The sequence below is a fragment of the Notolepis coatsorum genome (assembly GCF_963971535.1).
Source record: "Notolepis coatsorum genome assembly, chromosome: 9".
Taxonomy (NCBI): domain Eukaryota; kingdom Metazoa; phylum Chordata; class Actinopteri; order Aulopiformes; family Paralepididae; genus Notolepis; species Notolepis coatsorum.
In genome coordinates, this window is record NC_140173.1 from 110,577,160 (window position 1) to 110,590,099 (window position 12,940).

Sequence of the window (12,940 nt, forward strand, 5' to 3'; positions counted from 1 at the left end):
TTGTCGCAAAATAATTGAAACGCAGTGAAGGTCAATTATTTTGTGACAATGACCGAGTATAGCTATACATTATCCCGCTTATTACAGGGCTAACTTACTAACAATATACGTAATTCATTTTACACCATCGACAAGACGAGATCAAATGCAGACGTAGTTGTTCTGTTGCTCCTCTGTCATCGGCAGGTGTGTGGACTTGATTGCACCTGATGCAGTGCAGCAGTGCATATGGTAAAGCTTAGCTTTCGTGACTGCGATCAAAATGCTTGATTGTGAATGGTCAATAGCGCTCTGTTGCCCCTAACAGTGGTCATTATTGCGCGTTGCCCCTAGCAGCGGTGAATAATCGAGAAATAATTGACCGCTGCTAGGGGCAACAGAGCGCTATTGACCAATCACAATCAAGCATTTTGGCGAATGTTAAAAACGCCATGTAATAAATGCAGATATATTCATACGGATATAGATAAATATATATAGAGTATATACAGTGTTATTATACATGGCTATCATACAGTGTTATATGGGTAGACTATAGGTTTAGGTAGGTAGTTATGATTACAGTGTAAGAGAGTTGAGAGTTGTTGTTAGTGAGTAGTGAATTAGATAGGTATAGCTTGAGTATAGGCAACAGAGTTCAGAGGGAAAGGACGACATGATCAGGTGCTTATTCTTAAGAGGCTAATTAAGTCACAGAATGGCTGAGAAAGAGGCCCACTTCATATTGAGTAGCTGAATGGAATTTTCTAACAATGAGTCATAGGAAGAGACTGTCTGCTCAATAAGATCCTACCTTTGGCCCTGAATGTCCTTGAGGTCCCTGAGGAGAGCAAAGACAATAGGCTATTCAGTGGAATAATGGACTTAGCTTGTACAATATATTTCTAACTGTCAAGCAATTAAGGGATACTAAGGCCTGGTACACATGTGTGCTTTATAAGGTTTTGAAAAATGTCTCAATGCCTTAAAGCTGCATTAATTATTATATCTTATGACTTCCTGCTATCAGAAGGTCTTGAGTCATGGTATCCTACTCAATCAACCCTGCTCTACCAGCAGCCAGGCTGTTGTTATTCCATCATTTATTTTCTTTGTTGACAAAGCCTGGACCGTCCTTCAGCTGCGCCTATTTCCTCACCCTTTTCCATACGTTATAAAAGATGATGATGATGAATAGTTAATTTTTTCGGTCTTTGTTTACAGATCAATCTTAAAAATATATATATATATATATATATATATATATAAAAAAAAAAATCACAAATGTACATATTCAAAGTAAGCTCACACACAAAATCCAAACTCAATGACCGAAAAAAGGAATAGGCTGAAGCACATGCTTATTTTTGCCTATCCTTTAATTTTTTTTTTCTTTTATTATCTTTTTCCCCCTCCTTTTTTTCCGATTTCTCTCCCGATTTTTAGTCGTTATGCCAATTCCCAACCCCCTTCCTGGTTGTTGTGCACCCCCCCCCCTACTGTTGGTCCGGGAGGCCGGAGACTGTCACATGCTTTCCTCCGACACATGTGCAGCCAGCCGGCAGCCAGCCTGGCAGCGCAGATACTCACCGGGAGAGTGTAACGTGTGGAAGGTCACACTACCTTTCTCCAGATCCTACCCTCGCTGTGCAGGCGCCCCGACCGAACTGTAGGGGTCGCTGTCCACAACGCCCAGGACCCACCCACGGCTTCCCTCCCCCTAACTCAGCCAAACGAGTTAGTATAGCGATCAGCCCAAGCCAAGGCAATGCTGACTCTCCGGGAGTCGAGACCGCAGCCTCTTGCATTGGTGACGAGCACAATCTCCGCTACGCCACCTGACCGCCATATAAATAAAGTTATTATTATTATTATTATTATTATTATTATTATTATTATTATTAGTCATAAGCAGTTAGGAAACATTAATATTGACAGCAGCTCTCATTTCACCATGCCTACATCGTTTACCATTTACCATTTTTACCATCGTTGGCAACACTGTCACTTGAAACATTGTGAACATTCCAATAGTCTAGTTACCGTATCTATGGTTCTCATAGCTTGGTAATGTGTACAGGCAACTCCAGCTTCAAAAATCCACTTAACTACGTTTCCGAAGTGGAACCTTTAAAAATCTGCAAGTGTGTAGGAAGCCTTAGAAGGGCCCCTATTGTCCAATGATGACAGTGATGACTCACCGCAGGTCCAACCAGTCCTGGAGTTCCAGCAGGTCCTGGGGGCCCGTAGACCTAAACACACACACACATATATGTAGATATACACACACACATGCGCACACACACGCACGCACACACACACACACACACACACACACACACACACACACACACACACACACACACACACACACACACACACACACACACACACACACACACACACACACACACACACACACACACACACACACACACACACACACACACACACACACACACACATCAGCCTCCTAATCTTAAGCAGAGGCACTCCCTCATAAACCATAACTACTGGTACTTCAACTGTGAAATCATTTCAAAACATGTCCACCAAGAGGTGGCCCATTAACACTTTGAGTGCCACGGACGAGAATTCTCGTTATTTCATGACGACCGTTGAGTGTCATGGACGGGAAATCTAGTTTTTTATCTTTTAATTTTTTTATTAGCGATTTCCATTCATATTTCATCAATCTAGCCTCCCGTTACCACTGGAACTCTCTCTGAGCTCCATTGGGAAAATACCGCCCCCTATCGTCTCTCCCTGTGGTACTGCACCCCATTGGATTAGACTGAATGAAAAGCATGAAAAAAAGCATGAAAAGAATTACTTCTCAGGCAAGTCACCCGAGACGATCGGATTCATTCTGGACCATCAGAACAGCGTGGAATCGGTGTTTCGACCACCCAGCGTTGGATCAATAAACGCGATCGATATTTGGAATGGCGATCAGGAATTGGAATAATATTTTTGGAGAACATCTGATCTGAGGTAAGGAATCTATTTTATCAGTCTTAGGATAATCAGAGCTTTTTTCACAGAGATATCAACGTGGGCCCTATGTGTGTATGTGTGTGTGTGTGTGTGTGTGTGTGTGCGATCAGGAAATAAGAGATTCGATTTTTCAGCCCGATTCTATAGCGTGCATAAGTACACATATACTATCGATAATCTAGCGTTTATCATAAATAGGCCGAAAAATGACAACGTGTTTTGTGTATTACAGTAAAGGCCGTTTATCACAGAATCTTCTGAAATCTTCTGGAAGTGTCAAGAAACTAGCGTTTTTCAAAATGGTATAAAACGGAAATGAACCGATTAAAAAAACAATCCGTTTCGACAATGTTGACTGCAAACAAGTCATTGATAAGCGACGGCCAGATTAGACACATAGCCATAATTTAAGATGTAGTTTATGCGTTCGCAAATGAGTGGGCAGTGGCACGCGACAAGGTTTTGAGATGGGGAGGCGTGGCATCCAAAGTGTTAAGACCATCTGAACACATCTGATGCCACACCACACTTATATAAGAATAAACACACGCCTAATAATTTTGCTTGTAAAAGTCATATAAAAAGCAGAATGATCTCATACAAGCGTAGATAGCAAAATATGAGCAGCTGCTGTTCAAGGAGCAAAATGTATTAACTTTGATCGAGAAAAGAGTTTCTGATTTAATTATATTCCAATGAAGGTGATGTATGTTTTTGCGATAAAAAGGTTTGTGTGCTCTTTACACCCAAATTAAGTTTATAATCCAACATTGCTAGAAGGTCTGAACCAGAATTTGCTCTTCATGAAATAGTTAGTGCACACATTTTACTGCATGGCCCATCATCCACTGTCTATGGAGCAGCCCCATATTCTCTCTCTCTCTCTCTCTCTCTCTCTCTCTCTCTCTCTCTCTCTCTCTCTCTCTCTCTCTCTCTCTCTCTCTCTCTCATGCTCACAAATACGGAGTGAACTGCCTCAGGGCACAGGAAAAACAATATTCTTAAAATGCGTGGCATTCCCCTTTACCAGCCACTATATCACTGTGCCCTTACCGTTTCTGCCCTTCCTCCCTCGCCAGACTCGCCTTTGGAACCCTGTGGCATTGGGTGGAGGAAAAGGACACAAACAGAGTTGAATTACAAAACACATTCACTCACCAAAGCAAATATTAAGTGAATGCAATGAAGCATAAAACAACAACAACCTGTATTCCAATACTACATGTATTCCAATACTACAGGTATTCCAATACTACAGGTATTCCAATACAACATGTATTCCAATACAACATGTATTCCAATACAACAGGTATTCCAATACAACATGTATTCCAATACAACATGTATTCCAATACAACATGTGTTCCAATACAACATGTATTCCAATACAACATGTATTCCAATACTACAGGTATTCCAATACAACAGGTATTCCAATACTAAAGGTATTCCAATACAACAGGTATTCCAATACAACATGTATTCCAATACAACATGTATTCCAATTAGGGCTGTCAGTTTATCGCGTTAATTAGATTAATTAATTAGACAGCAAATTATCGCGTTATGAAAATTAATTTTTTTTAATACTTTTCTTTTTAATCTCATTCATTCCATAAGAACGTAGAATACCAACATGTATTCCAATACAACAACATGTATTCCAATTAATGTTAATCGAATTAATTCAAGACTTTATAGTTAATTAATCGAAATTCACATTTTAATCGCATATCAATATTTGATGCGAAAAGCAAATTTTTTCAATTCAAATTAATTTTGGTATACGAGTGAATCAATTAATATACATTATACATAATGTTTAAGCAGCAAAACCCTGTATTAGCTACTACACAGACCAACAGATCAATGCAATTTTTAACAAAGTGCAGCAATTTTAGGAATAATATATATATAGCGCAAAGGACCTTTTGTAAACTCAAGCACTTTTGAGGTAAAAGTTAAACGCAGTACTTTCAAGTACATTCCAGAACAGTTGACCATTGAAAAAAAATAAACTCTTGATTGATCTAAATTTCTCTTATTTTATATATTTTTTATGAACAAACCAGACTAAGAAAATATAATATATATATATATAAAATAAAAAATTGCGATTTATTATACTTTATACTTATAGCACATGCATGAGTCTGGTCTCCTTTGAAAGGTAACATTTTTACACAATAAAGAAAAATCATCATGCGATTAAATGCATCCATTTTCTTTTACTTTTAATTCTTTCTGTAGTTAATTAATAGAAATTAATGCGATAAAGTCCCAGCCCTAATTCCAATACAACATGTGTTCCAATACAACATGTATTCCAATACAACAACATGTATTCCAATACAACATGTATTCCAATACTACATGTATTCCAATACAACAACATGTATTCCAATACAACAACATGTATTCCAATACAACATTCCAATACAACATGTATTCCAATACAACAGGTATTCCAATACAACATGTATTCCAAAGCGTCCGCTACACGACGGGTCAGCCGCTGCATACGAGGGAATGCAGGCTGAGGGGCACCATTGCGTACCATTGCGCCTGGTAATCCGATTGGGCCGGGGAGCCCCGCTACCCCATTTTCACCCGTAGGACCGTCTAAACCCTACAGAAGAGATAGACATTAAGATACTGGTAGAGACTTTCAATGGACCCATCTCAAGCCCCACCCTCTTTTCTTGATCCTCCAATCACAGGTGTTGAGGAAAGCAACAGTTGTAATTGGAGAATCAAGAAAAGTGGACGGGGCTTGAAAAAGGTAAATTCCCCGATTGGTGAGGTTAATTTTCATATTCGAGTCAAAACAAAATGGAAGACGGACAAGTAGAGTTTTATCATTTGTCAAATATGGAATTATACGTACCAAAACATTACACAATTTAAGCCAAACATTGTGTCAAAACAATTAATTACATTCAAATTTGTCTATAAAGACATTGTGAGGGACGCAATGCTGCCCATCCAATCTCAACAAATGCATACAAAAGAGTACAGTTTTGGTCTTAGTTGACCAAGACTGTAAGTCGATTAGTCATTATACTTTTATTTCCTGAAAAAACTATTAACACATCTTCTGGTATGCACTAGATTTAAGCTCCTCTGCTCTGTAATATAATGTACCGGTATCTGTAATATAAAATGCTTCTGAGTAAGTAAAATGAAATGACATGACGTACCATCGCCTGGGAGATCTAAAGTAAATTTCCATCTATGTTAATTTGCCCGGCTGTGATATGAAAACAAAGTGTAGCGGTACGTATCCAGCCTGGGACCAGTGACAGTACATGTGGCATGGTCTCTGGTCTTGGGGTACACTTGGGATCCAAGCCATGATGAGCTAACTGTCATCTCCACGGCAACACACACTGTCATCCCCGGGTCCCCTCCTTTCTTGTTAAGTCTCTAATTAGATAATAAGAGGGTGGCCATGTGAGTTGAAGCCTCCCATTCCCACTGGCTAATGATAGATCTAACATTCAAGCTTTGGTGTGGGAGCCCAGAGGAGCGGTGTGATGTGGCGAGGGGGTTCTGGCTCCGTGGTTCTACCAGTTACTCACAGGTGATCCAGATGGACCCATGTCCCCTCTGTCTCCCTTGGGTCCTGAGAAGCCCATGACACCACCCTGTCCTCTGGGACCCTCAGGACCAGCGGGGCCAGCAGAACCGGGGTCTCCTGGCTTCCCTCTAGGTCCCTGCCAGACACACAGTCATGATTATGCATACTGTTGCTAATACCACTGGTGTCCCTTTAGGGAATAGTAAAGGGATAGTTCAGAGTTTTTGGAACCTTTGGAGATATTTCCTACCAATGATAATGTTGAGTTAATTCTCAGCACAGCCAATGACGTTCCTCACACTAGCTCCGGTTAGCCCCTGGGGACGAGCCCCTGTCTGTACAAGCTGACTGAAGCTAACTGAAATCGAGTTTGTGTGCACTGTGGAGTACATTTCAGTGAGCTTCAGTCCGTTTGTACAGACAGGAGCTTGACCCCATTGACTTTGCATTAGTTGTGGCTAACTAGCTAGTATGAGGAACTGCATGGATTGTGCTGAGAAAGGATTCTACCAGTGGACAACATCACTGGTAAGTAAGAAATAGGGTTCCAACATTCTGAACTATCCCTTTAAGTCAATGTAAATAACAATGGATATTTCATGTTCCACATTCTCTCAGAAGCCAAGGTTACATTTTGAGACAAGACGTACGTTTTTTTTTTTTTTTTATTATTATTTCTTTTATTAATAATCACCAACATCATTGTCACCATGATCATCTGTAATGGCCCTATCATCCCATTCAAGGGAATTATGATGAGGAAATTGTTGTCCAGTTTACCTTTTCTCCGTCAATTCCGGGAGCACCTGGTAAACCGACTTCACCCTAAGGTACAAGCAGCACACACAAAAGATGCATGCAACAGATTAGCCATTCAAAACCTAGAGTGACCTAAATCAGAATACCACAACATCAAGAAAAAAATATACTATAGCTACAGAAAACGATCTATGTGTTGAGACAGCACAGTTTTAATCTATATCCTACAAAAGAAGACTTGGCTTCTTTTGTTTCTGTCTTCCCTGTACAATTTGAAACAGTAATACATACAGTAGCTCTTTTAAGGTTCTAAGCCTTGTTGGACACCGTACCAGATCCATCTTTTATAACACAATAATCAGAGCCAATAGAGGTCTTGTATGTAATGTTTGTGTAGTGTTGTCTCTTCCAACATGGCTGCCTGTAACCATTGGCTAATTTCTGTGCAGTGGTTGATAAAACACAGGGGGCTAGATCCACAAAGAATGGATTGCACTGCACAGTGATTGATTGAATGAAAATGTTATTAACAGATTGCAGAATGGGTACAATACAGTACGGCTCAATACACACAATTGTTAAGGGGATGCAGACCAGAGAAAGACTTTCGTCTTGTTCACATCATGGTCCCCCATTTTCAATTCATAATGAATTGTAAGTAAGGGTGCAATTAGCACCGTGCAATCCATTCTTTGTGGATCTAGCCCAGGAAGAGTTACTGTAAGAGTTACTGTAAATTACTGTTCCACTGTGACTTATTTACAATATCCAGTAATTTTTTTTTCTCATTTGCACATAGATAGCAACCATTGTCTCAACATGGAGGAAAATGGGCATTCTAAACATTACTACAACACTAACGGGAAATTCAAAGGCTTTTGATTATATAAAATATGTGACCTATAGCAGGGAGACATGGATGACATGGGGCTTTGAGACATAGTGCACAGTTTAGATAGTGATGGAATAGTGAATATTATGAATAATATGAAAGCCTGGGGTGGATTTTCCCCTTGACTGGGTTTAAATGGTAAAAAGTAAATGGCCGTACCTTTGTGCCAGGAGACCCAAGTGTTCCTGGAGACCCAGGTAATCCAGGTGGGCCCTGGGTGGTTGGAGGAAACAACCGTGGATTAACACCCTCAACTCCAAAACATGCCAAAGATGTTCAGGAACATCTAAGAATAATGTGACTGTCTGCACATCTGCAGATGTATTTCAATAGACTACTGCACTTCCACGTTACATTGAGCTCATGGAGGAGAGAGCGGGGGGAGAACATTAATGAATGTGGATGAGAGCCTCAGCTTTGACATTAAGTGGTTGTAGCTATGGCTGTGGGGGTGCGGGACACATGATCTAATAGACTTGTATACGCATGAGTCTCCTGAACACGGAGAGACCAATCCTAAATCGATCGGCACTTTCTTGGCCGAGCTATAGTAACTTTTTCGCACCTACTCCCGAACTATGCATGAGCAGATTGATGAACCTACTGTAGACTCCGTGGGCAATCTGCGCATGCAGAGTTCGGGAGTAGGTGCGGAAAAGTGCTATAGCTCGGCTGAGAAGGTGCCGATCGACTTGGGATTGGTCGCTCCGTGTTTAGGAGACTCAGGCGTATACAAGTATATTGGATCATGTCTCCCGCACCCCCACAGCCATAGCTACAAGCACTTAATGTCAAGGCTCTTATCCACATTCATTCATTTTCTCCCCCCGCTCTCTCTCCCATGATTTCAGAATACTAGAAGTCTTGTGGTGGTCTATGCTTTTTAAGGCGACAGTACCCCCGAAAGCGCCTTTTTTCGACGATATTGAGATTTTGTTATATTTTGCTTCCTAAACATGTCTTCTATGAAACTAGTGACAATAAAACCTCAATAACACACATTTAGTTGTTTATTTTACTTAATTTTGTCTGATTGTGTCCATAGATCACAATTACAAATACAGAACTTTGAGGTTGTTTTTTCAAAAACAAGTTTTTATGCATTTTACTTAGACACAAAGTCTTGGAACTCCATTTCCCTAAACACACCAAACTTTACACATTTCTTCCTATCCATATCCTGCTTATAATTACAAAAGGGTTTGTTGATATATCATTCATAGCCGGGTTTATAGTACATTTTATATTTATTAGGGATGTCCGGATCCGATCACGTGATCGGGGCCGTTCACGTGATTTTCCGAAGATCGGGGTCAAAAAAAAAAGAAAAAAAAAAAAAAATCAGATATTTTTCTTTTTTTCAACAAATATGACCATGTTCACGTCTTAAACTCAGGCCCCGTTTAGACGAGCGTTTTGTGAACAGAAACCGCAAAAGTCATCTTGCGGTTTCACTTTTAATTTTACGTTTAGACAAGCGTTTTGGAGTGGAATTCTCCGTGCAGACGACGCTGTAACGACGGAGACCCGCTGTCACACGATTGGCGCATATGTCACATGACGTGCTGTGAAGACCCGCCCTACTCTGCCTCTGATTCGCAGACTGTGGATGGGGAATGTGATTGCACCAAAGCAGAGTCACTCACAGACAGTGGGTCCAGTCACGCCGCGGGACAGATTCTTGTGTATTTAACCCTTTCACTGCCACACGACAGCCGGTTGTGTGATAGTAAAGGGGTAACCTTCTGTCGTGTGGCAGTGAAAGGGTTAAAAGTACTGCCAATGTAGCCTTCAGGTGATCTCCGTTGATATAAGTCAGACATACTTGCTTTGTTTACGTCTCGGCTACTGGCGCATACCTGCTACCTGTGACGTAAGCAGTACGCGCGACCAGAGCCGTGACAAACCTTTCATCATCGTTTTAACAGATTTATACGGTTTGACAGTTTAGACGAAAGCGCAAAGCTTTTGCGTTTCTAGGACTTCCACCCTGGAAGGTAGTCTCACTTTTTTGCGGTTTCACCCCGTAAAAACGCTGTTTCCGTATAAACGAAAGGCACATCCGTAAAAATATTTTTGCGGATTCACCTGCTAGCGTTTCCGTCTAAACGGGGCCTCATACTGAGGCCTTAGTTTTGGTTTTAAATGGCATATCATCATTCATTTATTTATTGTCACACAGAACAGAAGAATTTTGCCAAAACAAACCAATAGTATCCAGCTGCAGAACGGCAGACCAGCCACACTCTCAGACCCATTTTTTTTTCTTTTTTTTAATCCCAATTTCTCACATTACATTCACCCTGAATGTTGATGTTATCCAGGTGAAAAGTTTACTTCATAAATCATTTGATGTATAATTAAATCAAAGGAAATGCGTTTGGGTCTGAGAGTGTGGCTGGTCTGCCGTTCTGCAGCTGGATACTATTGGTTTGTTTTGGCAAAATTCTTCTGCTCTGTGTGACAATAAATAAATGAATGATGATATGCAATTTAAAACCAAAACTAAGGCCTCAGTATGAGTTTAAGACGTGAACATGGTCATGTTTGTTGAATAAAAAAAAAAAAGTAAAAAAAAAAAAAGATATATATATTTAATTTTAATTTTAATTTTTTTGTTGTTGATCGGATCGGGAAATATCGGTATTGGTAGATACTCAAAATCACATGATCGGGATCGGCTCGGGAGCAAAAAAACGTGATCGGGACATCCCTAATATTTATATTATATATTACAGTAGACACAGTATTTCCTGATGTATGGGCTGATAAGAGGACATAGCCACAATCCCTTCTGTGAAAAGTTTATTTTTGAATGTATCAAACCAAATGAAACCAAGTTTTTTAATCTGGCATTATCCATGTTTGTGATGCGAAACTTGGCTATATATGCAAATCGATGCATATTTAATGAGGAAGTGCCTCATTTGCATATATAAACATACAATTCAGAAAACTTGCAATTTTTTTTTCACTTTTTCTCCTCCTATTTTTTTGTATTTTCCTCCCATCCTAATTTAGTCGCTCATGCCAATTCCCCCCTCCCCTTCCTGGTCGTTGCGCACATGTGCCCCCCACTGGTCGGTCTAGGGAGCCCTGAAGTCTATCACATGCTTCCTATGTTTTTTCATAGTTTTTATGTACATAACAAACTGGGAAGGTTTCATAATGATATCTATTAAAATATTTGTTTTGCCTATTAGGGGGTACTGTCTCACCTTAATGCACACAGCAGACTTAAAGCATCAAAATGCCTCCTTGTGTGTGCAGACAATCACATTATTCTGGATAGAGGACAAAAACAAACATTGACTGAAGACAAGTTTGGCAAAGAGTGTGTTTTCTCGTTTCCAGAATTCAAGACCAGGTATGACCTTCAGTTTATAGGAGTTTGGCAAACTAGGATCAAGGATCACTTACCATCAAAGGTATATTCCGGATATCCTGTGGAAAAGAAATGCAGAACCGTTCAAAAAGGATTTTTGATTGCTGATCATGGAGCTCTCTAAAGGAATGGAAGAAGGGAGACGTACGTTTTCGTTGTTGTGGATTTCTGACTTTCCTGGTTCTCCTGTTGGACCTGGAGGACCCTGTTAATTTGGAGAAATAAAGACATAATATGTTTATGGTCTGTGACCAGTGGTTCTCAACGTGGAGTTAGGGGTCCTTGGTTGGGTTCAATGTGGGGTTAGGGGTCCTTCATGGGTTCCAGGGGGTTCCCAGAAAAATAGGGAGGACTAGTTACATTTCACTTTTTCATTCACAAAACTGAGGTTTAACTTTCTCTACTGTTATATCATCAACTACAATATAGACAGGAACTGGAATAGAGGCTTTGCCTGGGATTTCTGTGCAGTTCTCTTTTCTTCCAGCATGGCTGCCTGTAACCATAAGTAACTACTTTTCGAAAGAAAATGACTAACGTCTGTGCATTAGATAAAATATTGTAAAAGCATGATATTACTGTTCCACTGTGACTTATTTACAGCATCCAGTAATAAGACACCAATTTATAAAATTATTAATTAAATTGTTGTTGACAAACTTCTCATATAGCCTACAGGTGCAGCTCGATAAATTAGAATATCGTGGAAGTTATTTTATTTCAGTAATTCAATTCAAAAAGGGAAACTCTTGTAGATTATAGATTCATTACACACAAAGTTACACACAAAGTGTGTAAAAGGTCTCTTTTGTGGGGTCTGCAGCCTAATTTTTGATCAACTTGGGGGTCATTGACAACAAAATGTTTGAGAACCACTGCCTTAGACTCATCACACTTGAGAATGTCCTCATATATTTGTTAAGTGGATACCTACTTTGCTGAAGGGGTACATTATTCTGTAAAGCTGTTGGAGGGAAAATCTACTTTTATGCAGCCCTAACACGAATTACTCATATCATGAACATAAAGTGTCTTCACTTACTCTCGGTCCAGCTGGGCCTTCAGAACCTGCTTCCCCCTAGTGGTGGAACAAGGATATAGCAGTTAGATTATCCCTGTGCATTTATAGTCAGAATCAGAAGTGTACTGTAGTTATCATAGTTTTTATAGAGTAGTGTGTGATAGGTAATGCTCTCTGTATATGATCTTTTCCTCTCCTCTTACCTTAATTCCATGGTCGCCTCTGTCACCCTGGAAAATAATGACCGTACAATTTACATCTCTGGATATTAGCCTACTAATTGGATATATGATTTATATATCATTTACAGCTGTATGTTATGAAACT

The 12,940-nt window shown here is 39.9% G+C and overlaps 1 protein-coding gene across 8 annotated transcripts in view; it reads right to left on the reverse strand.

The window, feature by feature from the left end:
• Nucleotides 1-12,940, reverse strand: part of col13a1 (collagen, type XIII, alpha 1) — a 71,307-nt gene that overhangs the window by 17,542 nt on the left and 40,825 nt on the right. For 7 of the 8 annotated variants that reach the window (XM_084321660.1, XM_084321659.1, XM_084321658.1 and 4 more), the window contains 11 exons: nt 12,817-12,843; nt 12,635-12,670; nt 11,741-11,797; nt 11,628-11,651; nt 8,367-8,420; nt 7,337-7,381; nt 6,558-6,692; nt 5,534-5,605; nt 4,030-4,071; nt 2,181-2,231; nt 794-820 (listed from right to left, as the gene is read on the reverse strand). In XM_084321660.1, coding sequence (XP_084177786.1) covers nt 794-820; nt 2,181-2,231; nt 4,030-4,071; nt 5,534-5,605; nt 6,558-6,692; nt 7,337-7,381; nt 8,367-8,420; nt 11,628-11,651; nt 11,741-11,797; nt 12,635-12,670; nt 12,817-12,843 — 570 coding nt within the window. The remainder of the gene's footprint in view (nt 1-793; nt 821-2,180; nt 2,232-4,029; nt 4,072-5,533; nt 5,606-6,557; nt 6,693-7,336; nt 7,382-8,366; nt 8,421-11,627; nt 11,652-11,740; nt 11,798-12,634; nt 12,671-12,816; nt 12,844-12,940) is intronic. The other variant, XM_084321661.1, reaches the window with a different exon arrangement.